Here is a 23,373-nt window from a genome sequence, read left to right as displayed (position 1 = left end):
CGGAATTTCTTCTGAGCATGCGTGGCACTTTGTGCGTCGGAACTGGCCACACACGGTCGGAATTGACGCGATCGGATTTTGTTGTCTGGAAAATTTTATAGCCTGCTCTCAAACTTTGTGTGTCGGAAAATCCAATGGAAAATGTCCGATGGAGCCCACACACGGTCGGAATTTCCGACAACACGATCCGATCGGACATTTCCCATCGGAAAATCCGACCGTGTGTACGGGGCATTAGAGTTGGAACGTATAGATGTATGACATACAAAATGGCTATATACCAAGGTATCTGTAACATACATATGTATCCTCAAAGCTGAAAATGCTGTATAAATATATTGTTTCAATGAACATCTGATTGCTGTATGTCCTCCAGGTGTTAATAGCAAATAGAGCATAAGACAATGACAGCCAGGGTTACTCACTCATAGTTGATCATGCGGATATGTCTCCAGTGCACAATGATGTAACATGATCGGTCAAAGAGCGGTCTTGGTGCATGTCTGTATGATGTGTACATCCAAACGATGTTCTAATACATCCACATAAGGAGCAAGGCATAGGTGAATCTGCACCTGAGATGTTTAGACTGATCAGCGGGGTTTATATCCATTCCATGACACCTGCTGCTGGTTTAATCCATGGCGGCTCATCTGAGAAATGAATGTGTTTGATTGTTTCCAAGTATAGGTGATTAGGTAGCAGTTCAGTACCCCAATATCCTCAAATAAGTATAAGCTGGGGGGGGGGGGTGTGCATGACGGAGGTGCTTTCCCAGCATAAAAAAGCTTACATGTTTCGTTCCCTTAATTCATGGAACTTCGTCAGAGCTTGAGGATTGGTTGGTCATCCTCTGTTTAAATAAGGGAGCCACAAACCACCCTCAAATCAGTGTAATTAAAAACAGGTGCCACCCACCCTTCAAGCAAATACAAAGTGATATATGTGAAAAGAGACCTTAAAAAGATTCCTCCAATCTGGTGTGCCGCCCGTGTAACAAATTACATCGTATCAAGTATTGCCTGTATGTCCATAAAGGCTCAATGCTAGCAAAGATGCTGTATGAACAGGAAATAGTAAATAAATGTTAGGAAGAATGTTCACAAAAGTCTAGAAGATACAATGTTGCAAAAGGGATAAAAATACCTCATAGTTTTACTCATTTAAATGATAAGTGAGAGACGCATTTCTTCATAAGGCTGTTTCGTTATCCTATGGGTATAGATCTAAATATTATGATGCATGGGGAATTGGGGTGAAAATATTATGCGAACACTTGCCACACGTTCTCATTTGGTCACTCTATAAGCTGCATGTTTTAGCTACATATACCTATGTGGTTTAATAGAGTTCTAATTAGTCATTGCAGGTGTGGGTATATTCACAATTTTATTTTTTCAAGAGCCGTTTTTCAGAAAAGACACTCCACTAGTGAAAGTCTCCCATTCATTATACCCTCACTCTATTCTCTCAGTTGGTCGGTGAAGTAACTAATCCATTAGAGTTGTGTGATAGATCTAATCCCCCATATATGTGCCGATCTCATTTGAACTAAGCAAATTCTTGCCCAGTTGAAGATCAAGGTTGGGACATCCATCAGAACAGATTGCAGCAAAGGACTGGCTACACATGAAAGTATAGGTATGCACACAGAATATCCAAAAATCGTCACATGAATAGGCAGGTGCGTTTATATGCATCTGAATGACAATTACATATTTCAATATATAGAGTGTACATGTCCCGCCTATATGTTCACAATCTTGCAGCCATTCCAATCCATAAAAAGACAGGAACCTCTAGATATACAAGACATGATCCTTTGCACCCATGTATTTCACAGAGATCCAGTATAATTCTGGTAAAGCCGTTGCTCATCAAAATATATGATGAGCTAGTTTCATTCTTAAGAGGGAAAAGGGTTATACTTAATGCATGTGTCATTCATTATTTAATTATAAGTTTTATCTTCCAACTGGAAATACAAAGTGAGAGTACAAGAAAATCAAGCAAATTATACTCAGACCCATACAGTACGTGAGATCAAAAGAGAGGGGGGGAGAAAAAAAGGGGTTATAGCGTAATGTAGCGGCACATAGCAAACCAGACCTTGGGCTATTGTTATAGTTAAACATTACTCCAGGTTTGTTATTAGATTGCTAATCTAAAACAATATGTTGATAATGTAGTCATAGCAAGAATCATATCTTGCCACAGATAGGGGCATGTTAGTACCCAAATCAATTCCACTGCATTTAGTGTCTAACCTTTAAGACATATCATACATACATAAACCGTTATAGGGGATGTTTAGATGCTATGGGAATTGTGTATGTCTACGCATTATTAAATAACTAGCCATATATGATTAGATATCAGGATTTGGCCAACATTAGTACCGCTAAATTACCCCCCCCCCAGAAACCAAAGGAAGAACCCCATGGAACCCCAGACCTATACGCGCAGTCACATTTTATGGTAAAAATGTTATTGCAAAAGGAGGCAACTTTTTTGTCCATCATTTTTCATCATCATTTTTTGACTGACTGACTGCAGGTTTTGGCTAGCCACTGAGATATTTGTTTATGCAAACAGCGTGAATTATTTTTGCATTTGCAAAATCACACTGCTCTTTTAGGAATTCCACAGTTCAGCCTCCACCCGAAGGTAGCCGGGGGTATTACAGGTGTTTTAGGGGGTGCTATATATTGGGGAAGGGAGGGCTCTATAACCGCGGGCTCCCCCACTTATTCATATAGGATCAAATTGTTTACAGGGAGGGTTAGATAGTTAAATGTGTGATGAGCCTACACACGGTCGGAATTTCCGACAGCAAGGTCCTATCACACATTTTCCATCGGAAAATCCTATCGTGTGTACAGGGCATTACACTTTTTAAATTTGTTTTACATCTCTTCACACAGTAAAAATCGGTAGTCACAATGACTCAAAAGAAAGATCTAAGGTGTATGGCTACACGGATCATGCCCAGATGTAAGAATGTCAGGTGACTGATTTCTGACTGATTGTACCTCAGACATCTGGCATCAGAGAACAAAAAAGCTGGAAGTAGGACAATGACATTTATCTTTAGTTTCAAAATCCAATTTGCGCTTTGCTTTTTTTAACAAATCAGAAACAAGTGAGGTCAGAAGCAAGGTGCAGCAAATGCATCAGTGTGATGCCCAGGCAACCAACATTCAGAAGGAGAGATGAGCAATTGAAGTCCACACATTTTATTCAATACAGGTTTCCTAGCTTGCTATTGGCCAGAACAAACCAGCAACATGTGAGGTCAGAAATATGGTGAAGCAAATACATTTTTATGACAGCTAATGAATTGGCTTTTTCAGAAGGAAAGCTCCCCAGTGATTGCCCATTGAAAGATGTTTTGGCTGTTACAGTTTTTGCCATTCATTGGGGCCCAACTTTTAGATCTCTGTTTTCAATCCCCCCTCAAAAATCTTTTCAAATCCTACAGGTTTCTAACTGCTACGATTCCAAGCTAGATTTATTGCATTTGCCATCACGTCTAAGGACTTGCATTTAAAGTGGATGTAAACCCACTCTCATCCTTTCTAAACTACTGCCATAGGGGTTATCTATAAGGATATACATGCCCTCTGCATGTATCTTTACCTGTCAAATGTCTCTCCTTTGTCTGTTATGAGAGCCGACAAACTGCAGATTCTGTGGGCAGGTCTGTTGTCCGGAGCTCGGTGGGTGGAGTCATGATGTCAGTAGACTCCCCGCCCACATCTACACTCCCCCTTGTCACATGTCAACATACATTTTCTCCTGTGTATCTTGCACTGAACTAATGCTATGATCGCTAACATCCAGTCAAAACCCAGAAAAGTCACCACATGACTTCAACATGCCCAATCATGCTGAGGTGTGGAGCAGCCAATACTGGGAGAGCTTGAGAAGAAAGGAGGGGGATGGGAAGTATATAGAATGCCTCACTCAGGCTCCTGCATGAGATATGTAAATCACCTGTCTGTCACAGCAAGGGGGAAGAACTGACTCATTTCTCTGTGTCAGTTTTTATCTTACTTAAAAAAGATAAGAGGATTGCTTTGAGCTGGATTAACGCTTCATGGCAAGACTGGGTACAGATGACGTGAAATCCTATACTGTACAAGGTGCAAGCCTTAATTAAAAAAAAAAAATCGTTTTACATCCACTTTAAAGCCCTGAATAGCGTTTTCTAATCTTACTTTTTCATACTTTCAGAATGATTTGACTATCAAACGAAAATATCTTATAGCGCCTTTCGGGAGACTTGGCGACCATGGCAACATTACATTTATTCTGAAGCGTACCTCCAAGAGGTGGCACAGACTGAATGACTCCTGGGCTCGGGTTGCTTCCTGGTCGGGGGGCTCCACCGCCGTTCCCCCCTTTTCTCTTCTTCTCCTCCCCCCTCACTACCTTTCTGCCCACCCCTCTCTTTCTTTCCCCATCTGCGGGGAGTCTTATTTCTCCCCACTTTTTCCACCCTCTTCCTTCTGTTCCCCTCCAAATTACCCCCAGTTTTGGGAAGGTTTAGTCAGATAATATGAATATCATGTTTTGTATTACTTTTTTGTTGTATCCCATAACTGGACTCAGCTGGTATCCTGGGGGTTATCCCTCCCAATCGGCTGAGAATGTCTCTCTCACTGTTTGGCCTTGATAGCTATACAGGTCTAAGTGGGTTATTAGGATGACACTCAGGAAGCTTCCCCAGTTTGGCACACAGACAGCTTCGTCACATGGTTTAATCCCTATATATACTTTACAGATTGCATAACCGAGGGAAATGTTGTTTGACACTGCTAATATGGCATCTAACCCTTTAAGTGACATGTTTTTGTTTCTACTATTTTTGTATACACTGTCATTTGTTTTTTGTCCACTAAACTGTAACATATTTGAAAAAATAAAGGAATTACAAAAAAAGAAAATATCTTATAGCGACCTGAACAAACTAAACTAAAAACAAAATAATTGCACATATTTTTGGAAGAAAAAAAGTGCAATTATTATTTTTTCCATAGGATCAATCAAAAACATCCTCCAGTTTTCTGCCTGTACCTCCTGTAGCACTAACTCTCGATGGAGCTGCTGGTTTAAACGGGCTTGTTACCTTCACTCTCCTTCCCTCTGTTTTACCGACACCGAGTCTAGGGTTCCGTTGAGTTTACCTCTGGACGATACACGCACCAACACTTGAATACGTTTTCAATGCTTTATTAAACAATTTAGTATAGAAGTAGCAGGAAAGAGGCAGAAGGGAAACCGCAGAAGAAACTCAAATATCTTCTTGTAATATTCTTGACAAATGTCCTGGTAGAATTTGGATATTACAATAGAATGCGCTCCCCTCGTGGGACGCACTCTTTGCTCTCCTGGATAGGCCTCTCTCACTTGCCTAGCAGCCAGTACATAGCACGAACAAAAGTCTCTGCCACAGACTTGTTTGGGGTAAACCTGTACGATCCTCTGCCACAGGATGTATTGGTTTTCTGCAATGAACGTCAGTGACAGTGCTTAAGCCAACCCGGCAACACTATGCTGTATAGTTACTTTTAGGATATGTCCTCCAACCGAGTCACCAGGCCCCTCTCCAGACCAGCACGCTGCATGATCCTTCCATGACGGGTCCTCCCCTGGGATCTCCTCGGTTGTCCAGCTTCTTCCCTTCTGGATAGACAGCTCAGGACCATTCCTCGGCTGCTGTGGTAGGCCCCAGACAAGCTTCTGGGCCCACCCCTGTGCCGCAGCAGCGTGGGCCTCCGGGAACGGAGGACCACGAGATTGCTCTCTAACACATACCTGTCAGCCAGGAGGGCCAGCAGGTGGCTGTAAAATGAACCCCACAATATGGCATCTGTCCCATAAATACCCTCGCCCAGAATGCAACTCGGAGGACCACCTCCACCGAGTTGTCTCCGGGACAGAAGAGCATCCATACGCTTCGACACGCTGCCCTTCCAACACTGATCAGTGATAACAGCGACACCCACCAGTCAGTATGGAAACGCACACAACGTCAGCCAAGCTGGAACAGAGGCAAACCTAACCTATTTAACGAACAAGTTACTAAATTTACCTAACATATGGTAGATCACAAATCTACCAGCGCTACACTCCATATAGGCTTTCAGCTAGAAAGCTGCAAGAAGTGTCAGTGGACTACAAGTGCCCTGATCAGCATACTCATAGTCCATCTGCTGCGTTGGCATGCGGGATTTGTTTTTTGTTTATTCACAGATCCCTGTGAATGAATGACGCTGCTGTGCAGATGGAGCCACTAAACCACTAAAAATGTTGTTCTTGCCTGATAATAGAGATTACTCCACAGAACGTATCTTACCCAGATTTGGTAGTAATTGCAAAATAACCCACTTTTAGTACTTATGCTGATTGTTAGATTGCAGGGAATATCTAGGGACTTCAACAACAAATGTTCCCTACTCTTCTTACTCCCTGACTCTCTACTTGTCACAGATATTAAGGGAAACTTTTCACAACCAGCTTAAGGCCTTGTTCATACCAGGTGTCAAAGGAGTTGTAAAAATAAGAGGTTGATCAGAGTTTTTACCACCCCTCAACTGCCTACCTGCAAGCGGACATGAAGGCCGCTCAGGTCAATTACTTTGCTGCAATGCTTCAGTTTGCAGCACAGCCATTTTAACTTCCCATGTCACTTTTAACAGGCCTTCCATTTGCCAAATTCTCACCCATTGAAGCCAAAAGGACTGCAACACAACCGCATGCCAATGTAAAATCTCCATTGGGATCAGAAAAAAAACATGCATTAATAAACATTCATAAGACGTAGTGTCCTAAACAACTGCTAACAGCCACTGAGCTGCCTCTGAAAAGTGACCCACCATGCATACAAGCAAACAATGTCTCACTGTGAGTTCTGTAAACATCTAAAAGCTGAAGTAGTTCAAATGGTGCAAAATGGTATTTGTATAAGTGAGAATTCAGGTGTTTATTAGTGTGATAGCTTTAGGGGAAAAAATTGTTAAGTCTGGCGTACAGTGATCTGTAATGCTTACCAGGGAGGAACAGTTAAAACAAAATGGGGCTCATTTACTAAAGGCAAATAAACTGTTCACTTACTATGGAACTTGCGTTTTGCAAGGGAATTTTCCCTACTGAATGTGGTGAAAATTTCATTTGGCAAAGAATACCCAGCCAGGTACAATGAAAACAAAAACATAATTTATGCTTTATTGAATACATGATTGAAAATAGACGTCAGTAAAACTTCACCTCATTCACTAAGCTTTGAAGATAGTTCACTTGCAAAGTGAACAATCTATTTGTTAAATCAACCACGTAATGTTTAGGATGCGGGGGTCTGCAGTGATCTTCTCTGTCTGTTTTCTGACTCGGGAGTTTTAGTCCTGAATTGTGGGCAGGTCAGCATCAGTGATTTTTTATTTATTTTTTGCAGACCTAAGTGTCTGCTGTAGTCTGCTTCGATCCTGTTTTGAGGCCAAGCCAAATAGTGAGGGAAGTGCAAAGAACAGACTTGATTACTGTATTGTAAAAGTATCAGCAGACCTTGAGGCAGGTTGAGTTGTTTTTTGAGCAAATGAAGGAAGTATATCCTTTATTGGGCTTTTTTGAGGATTGTATTGATGCTGGATATCCAACATCACCAACATTAAAGCTAATTTTGCAGCTGCTGGATCAGTGACTGCTAAGGAATACTGTAACTACAACCCACTATTTCTACAAGCATACTGTATATGAATAAAACCAGCCATATTCTGTGTTTTGGTGAAGGGGCCCTGTGCTGCTTCTAAACCATGCATTTTACCTTTATTACCGTTATGTAAAACAAAGTATCCATTGAGAAAATGCAGATGTCTGCTGCTCAATCAAAAAAATGGAGACTCGTAGATCAGAACAAAAGAAGTTTTGTCTTTCTTTATTCTCTAAAATCTTACCCAGCAGAGGATTTTCCCTTTTTTTTATTCTTTTTTGTTCACTGTCCTTCATCAAAATCTCTCTGTTGTGCCTGTTGTATACAATGAAAGAATTACATTTATACATTTAATGCAAACCGTGCAGTGAGACTATTTCAGCCTACCAGTTGCGTTCCCATTCCATACCTGTAATTAAATTTTATTTGCATGGTGTCATTTTCAACATGTCAATAAGCTTGTCTGTGAAAGTGATTAGAATTCCTTATTTTTTTTAAAAGCGAGTGTAACCCGCATGAAGAGCCCAATCCAGAACTCTGTGGAATTTTAACCCACCTGTCTTTAGATACCAGGGGGAATGAGATATGTGTTTCTGTGGATTAGTAATTACATATAGTTTGAGGCCAGCACAACAAATCTGAATCCCGGTGACCCAGAAAATCACTCATCTTAGTTTAGTGCTTAACAGATTAATGGAATACCAGATGTATAAACTTTTGCAAATAGCATGCTAAGTACAAAGTGTTTGGCCTAGAACATGAAATGTATTTAAATCTTTCTTAAAAATCGAATCCATTGTGCTTTACAACTTGTGTAGAAACCACAGAATTGACTAAACTTTCTACAGTAGAGTGAATCCGCAGCATACCTATGGTGTGTGAAAAATAGTGATTCTTTTATGTCCATCATGTTTTAAATAAACCAAATGCAATGGTATTTTTGGCAGCTGTGTTACTAGCAGTTTTCCAAACTCACTTTGTTTCAGTATTTGATAAATGCTTAAGATGCTAAGGGGATTGTATTATCTCTTCTGTTTTTTTTTTTTTTAGCTATTGATATAGGAGACCAGTTAGGTGTAAATAACCTTATCAATGAGTGTTGGATTTTATAAACTTTGCATCACTGTATTTTAGAGTTGCACAATTAATTGTTAAAGAATCGAAATTGCGATTCTACCCCCCTCCCGATCGTAAAACAGCATTTTCCCCGATTCTAAGTAACAATCGCGTTCTCTGCTCACTTCTGACAGCTAACAAAAAAAATAAAACATTTTTGCCAAGTTTATCTCAACATCGGAGATAACTATAAACAAAGTAACTTTTCGTTCTTAGATCAAAGGAATGAACTTCAGTTTGTAAATGAGGTCAGTGTAACTGCTTTAACCACTTAAAGACTAAACCTTTTTCTAACACTTGTTGCTTACAATAATAAAATCAGTATTTTTGGATAGAAAATTACTTAAACCCCCAAACATTATATATATTTTTTTTAGCAGAGACCCTAGAGAATAAAATGCTGGTTGTTGCAATATTTTATGTCATACTGTATTTGCGCAGCACTCTTTCAAATGCAATTTTTTGGGAAAAAATACACTAATGAATTTAAAAAAAAAAAAAAAAAACGAAACCGTAAAGTTAGCCCAATTTTATTTTTGTTTTGTATAATGTGAAAGATGATGTTACGCCGCAAGAATCGTGAGAGAATCGTGATCTTCATTCTAAGCAAAAAAATTGTGATTCTCATTTTAGCCAGAATCGTGCAACTCTACTTTATAGTTTTAATTGTGTGCATACATGAAGCTGCCATGTTTGCTTAATACATAAGCAGGGCATGATTCCAGCTAGTCTATGGGTCTCCTATTTCAATACAAACAATGCACTCCTTGCATGGTTGATATCTTACTTCAATAGTTAAAGACTCTTACCCTAGGTTCACCCATGCATTTTTTTTTGTGTGTGTTCTGCAGAAATGTACTACAATCCATTTAACGTAGTTTCCTATTGTACACATTCACATCTATGCATTTTTCAGCTGATGCGTTTTTGGAAAGGGTCGGTGACTTTTTCGTGCAGATTTTGTTTTGCACACAATAGACTTCAATGGACCCGCACCAAAACCACAACACTTGTTTTTATATGTGGGGGCCCACCCCCAATCCATACCAGGCCCTTAGGGTCTGGTATGGATTTTGAGGGGAACCCTACACCAGAATTAGAAAAATAAAAATGGTGTGGAGTCCCCCTCAAAGTCCATACCAGACCCTTATCCGAGCATGCAGCCCAGCAGGGCAGGAAAGGGAGGGAAGGAGCAATCTCCCCCCGCTCAAACCATACCAGGCCACATGCCCTCATCAACATGGGGGGCCTCGGGGCAGAGAAGGACAAGACAAACAAAATGAAAAAAGACCCGGGACTTATCCAATCAGAAACGGATTTTCTGGGGTTAAAAAACTTAGGCTAGCAATCAGCCATGCCCCATTAAGAAAAATCCGCTCTTACCGTCGACCTGAGGTATACAGCAAAATATATGTGAAAAAATAACCTCTAGGGGTGGTTGTCCTCTGAAATTTAGATAATTGGCATATAAAGATGGGAAAACCCAGAGAATTTATTCATAGAGGACAGACCAGTGAAATACAAAGTATCATTTGCTGTTTATCCAAATAGACTTTATTAAACACATAGATATTGTGAAAAATTATCAAAAACACCAATCTTCAACCCACAATATAAAATAGAACTAAACGTCTAAATGAAAGACAGGTGGCCACCGCATCTAGATCACACATCCCTTCACGCTCTCACACACACATGCAGACACACACTGATCCTAAAATCGGATCAGGGGATGTAAACCTGGAAACCAAAAAATTGGAAAAAGGATAAGCAGTGGAAAAATAATAACTTCCTTGCAAGGAATATATATCATATCAATCATGCTGTTTTCCAAAGGTTTCAATAGGATGCTGTTTAAATTCAGTAAAAAGTTCCCATAGCGGTGTGGGCAAACTGATTATCATGTGTGTTGATCTCCCGATGTATAGGCAGGCTGTGAGTGCAGTACTGAGAGGTCCGTAAATTAACAATACTGAAGGCACTTTAGAAAAAAGAGGGGAGAGGTTTTGTTGGAGACAGCTGGCAAATATTAAAGGAGTAAACTTGGTACAGATGAAATAACGGGATACACTGATAATGATTTTGATTTTGATAAATAGTCTGAGTAAAGTGCAGCTCACCGTTTTGCCTCCTCTGTATAGATAGTCATAGCCTCCGTGTCTTTGTCTCCATTTCAGTCACCTCTTTATTGTGCCAGCTATATGGGGAGCAAAACGTGGGATATCCAGTGAGGATGGTTTCACCGTTAGGTGGTTATAAGAGTCACTTGTCCTAAAACCCACTGCTTCAACACCAGCAAGTATGTGTCAGGAATCATGGACTGAAGCAGCACCACAGTGAAAGTTTCAAGTCAGCAATTGATAGCAGATATCCATTTGGGATGAGCTGAGGGGGGATCACCTTAGCTGGTGGGGTTCACCATGTCTTCACCACGGATACCATGATAATAATGCTTACATGTTTCGCTTGACCACAAGCTTCTTCAGAGCATGAAGCTTCTACTCTTCGGCTTACTTTGACCGATGTTAAATATTGTGGCTGAATGACTGGAAGTGAAATACAGATCTCCTGCTAGTGGCTATTCTACGCTCTGTAAATAAAACCAAACTCCAGATGAGCAACTATAACACAGCTGACATACAGTTGTGCTCATAAGTTTACATACCCTGTCAAAATTTATGATTTCTTGGCCATTTTTCAGAGAATATGAATAACACAAAATCTTTTCTTTCGCTCATGGTTAGTGTTTGGCTGAAGCCATTTATTATCAATCAACTGTGTTTACTCTTTTTAAATCATAATGGCAACAGAAACTACCCAAATGACCCTGATCAAAAGTTTACATACCCCAGTTCTTAATATCGTGTATTGCCCCCTTTAACATCAATGACAGCTTGAAGTCTTTTGTGCTATTTGTGGATGATGCTCTTTACCTTCTCAGATGGTAAAGTTGTCCATTCCTCTTGGCAAAAAGCCTCCAGGTCCTGTAAATTGTTGGGCTGTCTTGCATGAACTGCACATTTGAGATCTCCCCAGAGTGGCTCAATGATATTGAAGTCAGGAGTCTGAGATGGCCACTCCAGAATCTTCACTTTATTCTGCTGTGGCCAATGGTAGGTCGACTTGGCCTTGTGTTTTGGATCATTGTCCTGTTGGAATGTCCAAGTACGTCCCATGCGCAGCTTCCTGGCTGATGAGTGCAAATGTTCCTCCAGTATTTTTTGATAACAGTGCATTCATCTTGCCATCAATTTTGACCACATTTTCTGTGCCTTTGTAGCTCATACATCCCCAAAACATCAGCGAGCCACCTCCGTGTTTCACGGTAGGAATGGTGTACCTTTCATCATAAGCCTTGTTGACTCCTCTTCAAATTGTAGCATTTATGGTTGTGGCCAAAAAGCTCAATTTGACTTTGTACCAGAAGGGTTGAGGCTTGTCTCTGTGCTCTTTGGCTTATTGTAAGTGGGATACTTTGTGGCATTTGCATACCCTGTTTCCCCGAAAATAAGACCTAGCGTGATTGTCAGTGATGGCTGCAATATAAGCCCTACCCCCCAAATAAGCCCTACCCTGTTTCCCCAAAAATAAGCCCTACCCTGAAAATAAGACCTACCAGGACTTTAACTAGGGTTTATTTGGGGGGTAGGGCTTATATTGCAGCCATCACCGACAATCACGCTAGGTCTTATTTTCGGGGAAACAGGGTAGTAATGGCTTTCTTCTGGCGACTCGACCATGCAGCCCATCTTTCTTCAAATGCTTCCTTATTGTGCATCTTGAAACAGCCACACCACATGTTTTCAAAGAGTCCTGTATTTCACCTGAAGTTATTTGTGGGTTTTTCTTTGCATCCTGAACAGTTTTCCTGGCAGTTGTTCCTGAAATTTCAGTTGGTCTATCTGACCGTGATTTGGTTTCAACAGAACCCCTCATTTTCCACTTCTTGATTAGAGTTTGAACACTGCTGATTGGCATTCTCAATTCCTTGGACATCTTTTTTTATACCAGTTTCCTGTTTTATACAGTTCAACTACCTTTTCCTGCATATCCTTTGACAATTCTTTTGCTTTCCTCAGGACTCAAAATCCAGAAACGTCAGTGCAGCACTGGATGAAAGATGCAAGGGTCTGTCAGGAGTCCAGAAACTCATTGACTTTTTATACACACACACTAATTACAAGCAAACAGATCACAGGTGATGATGGTTACCTTTAATAGCCATTCAAACCCCTTTGTGTCAACTTGTGTGCATGTTATCAGGCCAAAATCACCAGGGTATGTAAACTTTTGATCAGGGACATTTGGGCAGTTTCTGTTGCCGTTATGATTTAAAAAGAGTAAACACAGTTGACTGGTAAATGGCTTCAGCCAAACACTAACCATGAGTGAAAGAAAAGTTTTTGTTATTCATATTCTCAGAAAAATGGTCAAAAAATCATAAATTCTCCAGGGTATGTAAACTTATGAGCACAACTGTATATATGTGGAAAATGCTTTACCTGTCAAATGATTTATTGTTCTGTGCAGCCAAATTTTTCATCCCAGCACCCCTGAAAGATATCAAAGCCAGGCACTTGACCGGTGCAGTTTGCTTAAGAACGCTCCCCAACCTGCTGATTGGATAGTGAAGAAGTAGCTGCACAAAGACGAGTCCTACTGTTGGCATGTTTTTATGTGTACTACAATCAAACCTGATTGGTTACTAGTATTGTCCCCCCTCTCCTTCTCCTCCTGCAAGTCTGGGACTAAAGCTACAGATTTAGTTACTTACAGGGCTTCTAATCAAAAATACATGTAGTTATTTTTATGAGCATATAACTTCATCAATTTGTATGTTTATTTGCTTGGATTTTAGCTTTTAATAAATAAAAAAAAAAAAGAACATGTGGAAAAGCCTATTTAAAATTATAAATCAGTTTTGTCTTTTTTTTTGGGACTGCAGTGGTGAGACTACTACACTTGAGTTTCCAATGATCTTGGGAGAAAATGTATATGTGAAATATACATAAATGTTAGGGCATTAGCTAGTACCCCTTTGTTATCATATTGCATGCTTGTTTAAAGTGATTGTAAAGTCTTGTTTTTTTTTTTTCTCTAAAAATAACAAACATTATACTTACCTCCACTGTGCAGTAGATTTGCACAGGGCAGCCCAGATCCTCCTCTGGTCCCTCTTCGGCTCTCCTGGCCCCTCCCTCCTGTCATGTGCCCTCACAGCAAGCAGCTTGTTATGGGGGGCACCTGAGCCGAGTCAAAGCTCACTGTGCCCATTTAGACACGGAGCCCCTGTCCGGCCCCGCCTCTTCTCTCTCCTAATTGGCTACCTGACTTTGACTGCAGCGGGTGCCAGCGGTGCCGCTGCTGTGTCTTAGTCAATCAGGAGGAAAATCCCGAATGGCTGAGTCACTCAATGCAATCCCTGGCGAGAGATGGGGCTCAGGTAAGTATTGGGGGGCCAATGGGGGCTGCTGCACACAGAAGGTTTTTTATCTTAATGCATAGAATGCATTAAGATAAAAACCCCTCTGACTTTACAACCCCTTTAATGTAAATCTTTATCAGAATAGCAGACGCAAGTAATTTTTATAAAAGCAAGGCCTGTATTGAAAAGCCACATAGGCTTTAGAATAGGATAGTCTTTTTTTGTGTTCGTAAAGTTGAAAGCAAAGTTCAGACTGTGAGCGGGAGAGAAGCAGCACATGGAACCAATCAGTTTTGCATGTGTTCGCAATGAACATGCTGACTGGAGAGAGCAGAGTAACAGAATTAGCTCATTAATTTGCTGCTTCTCATTCACTGTTCAGTTAGGCTTAATGTACACGGGACGTTTTTACAACCTCTCCTGAACGATTTAACTTGACAAAAAGTAACCCACGTTTAAAACATCCGTTTTTTGCCGTGTTTACATGCTGCGTTTAGCCGTGTTTGCATTTAGAAGCGTTTGAAAAAAAAATTTTTTTTTTTTTCAAAATGGCCAAATATGAAAAACATCTGTAAACAAAATGCAGCTGAACGCGAGTTACTGCTTTTAGAAACGTTTGGCACTTGAAATACCTCTAAACTCAGCGTCTGAACTAATTTTTTTGCTTTCCAAAAGCTCTAAACTCAACTGCCTAAAAACGACATTAAACGAACCTGTGTACATGTACATAAAAGATAACATTGGATGAGTTCAGGGGCAACTGAAAAATGCATCCAACTGCCTCTGAACGTCCGTTTACCAGCAGCAGTGTACATGAGGCCTAACGGGCAGTGACAAGAACTATTTCTTTTAACTGCAGTAGAGAAAATGTAGGTCTCCGGGTTAGTTATGCTGGTAGGGCCATGTAACTTCCAGAAATTAATGGATTCAATTGTTTGCCTGGAGTGTAGCCGTAAGATATATTGAAAGCCAAAACCTTTTTTAAAGATTTTGATTTATTAGAGATTTTTTTTTTTTACTATGTCTATTTGGGGAAATTTGACAATTGTAGATTTTAGATTTCCAATCACTTATTGTTCTAGTGACAATGGTCACCTGTACAGATAGGGAAAGTGGCTCTTCCCAGTGGGGCCTCAGCCATACAAACCTGAAAGGGTGCACTAACATCTAGGTCTCTTTATAATTGTTGTTTCACAGTGTTAACACAGGATTCTCACTTTTCCAGAATCAATGTGGAATCTTTAGTGTGTCCAATCAAGAGGTAAAAGTGCTGCTACCCCAAATGACTAGGATGACATCCAGACACATGTGCCCGGATTCACGTGTTACTTGCCATTAGTTCAGTGAAGAAGTGAGAGCCTGGCACCAAAGCATCTTAGATTTAAAGGAATCATTTTATTTCTACAAGACAAAAAGGAATCAGTTCCTTGTAAAAGATTGATGCGTTTCAGCCTCTTGTGGAGGCCTCAGTCATAATAATATTATTATGCTTTGGTGCCGGACTCTCTCATCTTCACCATTCTTTAGTGTGTATCTTGGGTGAAAGTTGTGTTAATCGCATGTGAAAACATTTATAAATATACCCCACAGTTTGCAACACGTAATGGGCTTCCCAATAATCTAAAATAGAGAGTCTCCATGCTAATGTGTCTAGAGAAGGCTCTTAAAATATACACATTTTTTTATAGATGAGTCTGCTTAATCCATTTTCACAGACTCTAAATGAAAAAGGAAATTGTTCAGCAGTATTCTGAACAGTGATTGTAAAAGGAGGAATGGGGAGTTAAGATTGTAATATTCTTTTACTAAACACAACACATTTAGTAAGTTAACATACTCATTTTCATCCTTTAGAATCCAACACAAGTCGGAACAGCACTTCAAGTGTTCTACAACCTGGGAGCTTTAAAAGGTGTCATTACCAGTGTGGTGGATGGCTATTGTTCAGCATTAGATGAGAATATCAACAATGCTTTGGATATCAAAATTCTAACACAATCATCACAAGCTGTCCAGAGAGGTGAGAATTACATTTTTGTATGCTTAAAGGCTGGCATTTTGTTTTGGCATTGTTACCAGCTTTGAGGAATTGTTGCTTTTGTGTGTCTTCCAATTTACATACAGTATTCCTTTTCATGCTGTATGCTCAGCACAGACTTTGAGTATGAAACTTTAAAAATATTTGCATAATAAAAAGGTTGTATTTTTCATATGCTCTACATAAATGCACCTGCACATTACAATCTAGAAAAAGTGGTTACAAAATATATATAAAAAAAAATTTGTATGTGGCTAAAGCATGTAATGAGCACTTTTTGTAAATTCCCATGCCTTTATTTATATGAATTCCATGTTTACATGCAGGTCAAGCTGTCAAATGGCAATGACAGGAGTTGGGTTTTAAAGGTTTCAATTTTCTTTAAAAAAAAAAAAAACTTTGGTAAATCCTTCCTATCAATCTGTGTGTGCCAAATTGATGCTTCCTGCGCTTACTAGAGAATATGTGCAATAACAATAATATGTGATTAAAATTACATAAGTTGACAATCCATCTCGGACCATGCCCCAATAGCCATCACGCTGAACATATTGGAACCCATCGTGAAATCCAGCACGTGGAGATTAAATTCGTCACTTTTAACGGATCCATCCTTACTACCAAAAATGACGTCATCATTAAGAGAATACTTTACACTTAACGCTACCCCAACAGCAGACCCCTTAATGGTCTGGCAGGCACACAAATGTTATATCAGAGGGGAACTAATCCGAATGGGCGCACGAAGAAAAAAAGAAACTGAGTTGGAAATAAATAAACTGACGAACAAAATACGTGACTTAGAAACTCAACATAAACAATCACTTACTACCCAATCAGCGACATTATTATTAGGAACAAGAAAGTCACTCAAAGACATACTAGAAACTAAATCCAAGAGATTTCTCTTCTTCAAAAAAAAGATTTACTACGAACAGGGGGACAAAACGGGAAAAATCCTAGCACGAGCACTGAGAGGCCAAATTTCCCAACACTCAATTTTAGGCATCCAAAATAAAAAAGGTAAAATAGAAAGAGCAACGAATAAAATTGCACAACAATTTCATAAATTCTACTCAGAGTTATACAACCTCCCACCCCAACATAAACCCAACAACATGGTGAGAGATAGGGACATGGCCATAAAAAATTACCTGAGAGAATCCAATCTGCCAATCCTAGCTATAGAAGACATCGCACAATTAGAGAAACAAATAGAACCTCCAGAAATCCAGAAAGCTATCAAAGAGTTGAAAACAGGAAAGAGTCCAGGCCCAGATGGCTTTAGTGCCATTTATTACAAAACGTTTTTAGACATCTTGACTTCCCCTTTAACAAACGCATTGAACTCATTATCTACCCAGAGATCCGTCCCACACGACTTCCTGACAGCACACATAACAGTACTAGCTAAAGAAGGCAAAGATCCAATACACTGCGCTAGCTATCGCCCAATCTCCCTACTAAACCTTGACGTCAAGTTATTAGCCAAAATTATCGCCAATAGAATGAAGCCTCTATTGCATGATATAATAGGACCAGACCAAGTGGGCTTTGTCCCTAACAGGGAAGCTAAAGACAATGTGACGAAATCATTGGATCTGATTTATGCAGCCCGTCAGCGAAAGATCGAGGGCTTTCTCTTGTCCACCGACGCCGAGAAGGCCTTCGATCGAGTAGCTTGGGATTATATGATGGGGACTTGTGAACACATAGGACTAGGTCCACATATGCTGACATGGATCTCTGCTTTGTACCAAAACCCCTCAGCTAAAATTAAAATTAATGGCACATTATCAGAGAGTGTTAACATAAAAAATGGGACTAGACAGGGGTGTCCACTGTCTCCTCTGCTCTTTATCATATCATTGGAACCGTTCATTAGACATATCTTAATGAATAACTCCATTAGAGGCTTCAGTCTAAATACCAGAGAATACAAAGTTGCTGCCTACGCAGATGATCTTTTATTTTTTTTGACAGACCCGCACATTTCCATCCCTTCATTGCTGAAAGAGTTTTCCACATATGGCTACGTTTCCAACCTTAAAATCAATTTCTCAAAATCTGAAGCCATGAACATCACTCTGCCGACAGATGTACTAAATAGGGCTCAGAGCAACAGCCCCTTTAAATGGGAGAACAATGCAATCAAATATCTGGGCACCTGGTTAACACCTAAACTCTCCTCAGTATATGAACGGAATTTCCCACCTATCCTTAAAACTATCGAAAAAGACTTACAAAATTGGCACACATCCTACTTTTCATGGTTCGGCAGGGCAGCCATTTGCAAGATGACTGTCCTTCCGAAAATTTTATACCTACTACGCACCTTACCTGTCAAAATTCCCCATAGTTTCTTCAAAAAATTACACGCTATACAAATGAGATTCATTTGGGCCCATAAACCGCCCCGCATTAAAGCCTCACTCCTTACCAGACCCAAAAGGCTGGGAGGCCTGGGGATACCTGACTTTTAAGAGATATTACCATGCCTCTCATCTCGCCCGTATCATTGACTGGCATTGCCACTCAAAAAATAAGGACACGGTCACCATAGAAAACGATATGTGCTCCTCCCCACTTCAATTCCTACCATGGGTATCAAAAATAGCATACCCCCTCACGGTAAAGATTCATCCACTTATTGGTACCTCCCTGGACATTTTCCACATACTAGCAAAACAGTCTAAATTTTCTTCCCCGCTAAGCCCGCTCACACCACTAAAAGATAACTCAGACTTTCCACCGGGCGTGGGCAACCACCTTCTGACATCAACAGATACCAAAATGCCTATACTGGCAGGGCAATGCTTCACAAAAAAGAAAATAAAGGATCTCTCCCAATTTAGGAGCGATAACAAAACACCTCACATCCCCATGTGGACATACTTCCAGATACGCAGCTTTGTCAATTCCGCTATACACAGGAACAATTTTACAAGAGATCTCACCGAGTTTGAACAATTATGTCTGAAAGGGGAGATAGTGGAAAAATCTACCTCCCTTTCTTATGCTTTAATACAGGATTTGCAACCTGATGACATGGACAGGTTCAGAGAGAGATGGTCTAGGGAACTGAATATACAATTCACTGACAAACAGTGGGAGGCTGCTTGTATACTGGCCCATAAAGGCTCGATAAGTACACGGATGCAGGAGACGGCTTATAAGATCTTAACTCACTGGTATGCCACCCCTGATAAACTACATAAATGGTTCCCTCAAACTACAGAAATATGCTGGAGATGCAATAAGGACAGGGGTACGTTGTTACACGTGTGGTGGGAATGTGACCTGATCCAAGTTTTTTGGGCCGAGGTGAGGAAGGTTATCCTACAGATCACGGAGACCAAACTGAAGCTAGATGCGGCATGTTGCTTGCTCCATATAACCAATCTTTCATTTAAAAAATATAAAACTTCTCTATCCAAGCACTTGATTAATGCAGCCAATTCACTTATTCCACTTTATTGGAAATCCACCCACACTCCTACACTCAAAGATTGGCTAAATAGAGTTGCCTATATCTGCGAGATGGAAGACACAGCAGCACAATCCTCCGAAATAACGGAGAAATATCATAAAACTTGGTCTCCGTGGTTTGTCTTTAAATACTCCCAGGTCTTTGAAAAACTAATGAGATGAGTAGAAGGTCTTAACACATTCTGTATGATTTGATGTATAACAAACCCATGGACCTACACTTAAAGATTCAAAACTTGATATGGTTCTGCGTATGACCGAACGGTACTAAATACCATGGATTGTTTTTTTGGGTCCTCTCTCACAATCGATTCCTAGGTACCCTCCTTCGGTGGTTTAATAAACCCCTTTCCCCTTTTTTTTTTTTTTTTTTATTTATCCACATTTCCCATTTCTCTCTAGTATTTTCTGTAATTTTTCTCCTTTCACTTATCATATCCTCTCCTTTAATAAGACCTAGAGTACATTTTTGTAAAAATGGTAAACCATACAGCAATTATCGAGCTCTCTATAGAGACAGGACTTGAAACATGACTTTGGGCCCGCTTTACGTCCTGCCTGTGACATCACTAGAAGTCATAATTGAGAAACTGGTCTCTCTATATGTTTGCAAACCATTGTTATTGTTACTCAAGACAACATAACTGTACTTATCTGGATTACCCGCTGTATTGTACTTTATAATACATTGTCAACTTTTGTTATGCAGAAATGTATGTATACCAGTTTAATACTTTAATAAACTTTTATGTGAAAAAAAATTACATAAGTTGTGTGTGTATACTATTAAATTAAATATGGGTTGCTGCTTTCTGAAGGTGCCTGTGCCTTTAAATATGTGACTAGTTTGGAAGCGCTACCCCACGTGACAAATTATGATTAAATTACAACAAAAGCTGTGCAAATATCAAATCAAAGTGCATGTGCAACAATAGAGTTCATATGTAGTTCATGAAGTTCACAAAATTCATATAATTTTTGTAAGACTTTCAAATATTTTTAGTGCATAACCATTTCCATAGACAAAATAAAAGTGTCAAGTGCTGTTAGGATTCAATTCATGCTCACACTCACCAGATATCATGGACTTCCATGACAGAAGTATCAAACGCTTGAACTGATGGTTGGGCTTTGTTGTCCTTTATTTGATTAAAAACCAAGTAATATCCACTTACATCTCAAAACACATTGTAATGCTTAAATGCACCTGTGGTCAACTGACGCGTTTCATCCCTCCCATGAGACGTTATTAAAGGATCCTTTGATAACGTCTCGTGGGAGGGACAAAACGCGTCAGTTGACCACGGGTGGTGTATTCAGATCTGGCCTGTGAGACGCAAGTCTCAAATGCTTGAACTGATGGCTGGGCTTTGTTGTCCTGCAGGCTGGGACTCCAATGGCAGCTTGAGATGTCTTCAGATGGTGTTCAGGTAGTTGGCAACAGATAGCAGAGAGAAAATGGTAGTGTAATTCCATTGTGTTTGATTAAAAATAAGTAATATCCACTTACATCTTAAAATACACTGTAAGCTTAAACACCGTAAAGCAGGAAGTGATTGGCGACTTGCGTTTCGTCCCTTCCACGAGATGTTATCAAAGGATCCTTTCATATCGTCTCGTGGGAGGGGCGAAATGCGTCAGTTGACCATGGGTGCATTAAAGCATTTAAGCATTACAGCATGTTTTAAGATGTAAGTGCATATTACTTGTTTTTAATCAAATAAAACAGAATTACACTATCATTTTCTCTCTGCCATCTGTTACCAACTACCTGGACACACTCTGAGGTCATCTCAAGCTGCCATTAGAGTCCCAGCCTGCAGGACAACAAAGCCCAGCTATCAGTTCAAGCGTTTGAGACTTCTGTCATGGAAGTCTATGATATCTGGTGAGTGTAAGGGCACACAAGAGGGGAGCACCGACTGCACAAATTGAATCCCAACAGCACTTGGCACTTTTATTTTGCACATGGAAATAGTTATGCAATAAGAAGATTTGGAAGTCTTATGAAAATTATATGAAATTTTGTGAACTTCATGAACTATATATGAACTCCATTGTTGCACGTGCACTTTAATTTAATTTGATTTTTATATTTGCACAGCTTTTGTTGTAATTTAATTATAATTTGTCATGTGGGGTAGCGCTTCCAAACTAGTCACAAGAACTGAAAGACGCCTGCTATTGTTATAGTTTGTTCCAAGCCATGCTACTGTCACATTTGCTGGAAAGTTTTACCAACATACAGTATATATTAGGGAAAAAATATTAAAATGGTTCTAAAGGCAGAAGGTTTTCTTTTTCGTACATCACGGGACACAGAGCCACAGTAATTACTGATGGGTTATATAGGGTATCACTAGGTGATTGGACACTGGTCACACCCTAAACAGGAAGTTCAACCCCCTATATAATCCCTCCCCTTATAGGGATACCTCAGTTTTTTCGCCAGTTTCTTAGGTGTTGGACGTGTAAAAGATGCGCTGAGCTCCAAAGGGAATATCCTATGTCCTATACTGGGGCAAGCCAGGTGAACCGGATCCATTTCAAAGTGTCCTTTCTAGGCCGGATTGGATGGTACCTGGTCCTCGTGTCCGAAGAAACGAGGTTTTACCTGTAACGCTTCCTCTTTTTAGAGAGCTGGACCCCGCATTTCAGAATTTGTTTTTTCTAGCCTTATTCTTGGCCGGGTGCTTTACATCCGTAGGCGGCCCCAGTCTCTGAAGGTTTTTCAAACGGAGCCCACCGTGAGAGGTGAAGATTGGGTCTATATAACAGAACCCTGCAGCTGGATAAGGTAAGGGAGATTCCACAGAATTTTTTAATTCTAGTAGGTTTCTCCTTTAAGTAAATGTATGCTATGCCTATTGTCGCCACCGGGGGCTGCCAAGAGCACATACCTTCTCATGCTGATTGTCTGTCTCAGTGTTTCACGCTGCACAAGCTCCTCCAAGCCGAGCTCCAGGTGGAATGGGATGGGGGGCTCTCCTCAGGGATGTTCCCCCCAAGAGTAGGGGGTGCCGCAGTTGGTCTGTGAGGCGGTAGTATACCGCACTATCACCGCCGCCACCATTACACATGGCGGACCCCATCAGCTGCCGGCCTCTCTCCTTCCTTCTCCACCCCCAGCCTCCCCTCCATGCTTGTCCCGGAGGGTCAGTTCGCGCGGGAAAGCATTGTTTGTTGAAAAAAAGAGAGGGGGGTGGTCAGAGGAGGGGGGGCGGAGTGTCAGCGCAACGTACCAGCGTGATTAGATGCCCACATCGCCGGCTGCAGGGCTATATGAAGCACACTTTTCAGGTGCACACAGCCTATGGAGGGACACAGAGCTGACGGTCACATGTAAGGTAGGACACAGGCATTCCCTAGGCAGCATTTACTGGGAAACACTAGACTGGGCATTGGTAGCAGTGGCTGTTGCTGGACTACATCGCTCAGCAGTCAGTGTTCATTTTTGTGATACCTCCACCTTGTTGCTTTGCACTATGGGTAGAAGAGGTACGAATACTCCAAGAACCAGAGGCTCTAGGGGATCTCCCTCAGGTTCTGAGGACCCCCCTTCTACAGCACCTTCCCCCCCTGAAGGGCCAAGGA

The 23,373-nt window shown here is 40.6% G+C and overlaps 1 protein-coding gene across 1 annotated transcript in view; it reads left to right on the top strand.

Moving 5' to 3' along the window:
• The window catches only part of COG5 (component of oligomeric golgi complex 5), a 541,624-nt gene that overhangs the window by 290,780 nt on the left and 227,471 nt on the right, over positions 1-23,373 (top strand). Inside the window, exon 8 of the mRNA XM_073619666.1 lies at positions 16,107-16,272. Coding sequence (XP_073475767.1) covers positions 16,107-16,272 — 166 coding nt within the window. The remainder of the gene's footprint in view (positions 1-16,106; positions 16,273-23,373) is intronic.

Source organism: Aquarana catesbeiana, linkage group LG03 (genome assembly GCF_042186555.1).
Source record: "Aquarana catesbeiana isolate 2022-GZ linkage group LG03, ASM4218655v1, whole genome shotgun sequence".
In the NCBI taxonomy this organism is placed as follows: domain Eukaryota; kingdom Metazoa; phylum Chordata; class Amphibia; order Anura; family Ranidae; genus Aquarana; species Aquarana catesbeiana.
Note: the sequence above shows the minus strand (reverse complement) of the source record. Positions and strands in the feature narration are given on the sequence as shown.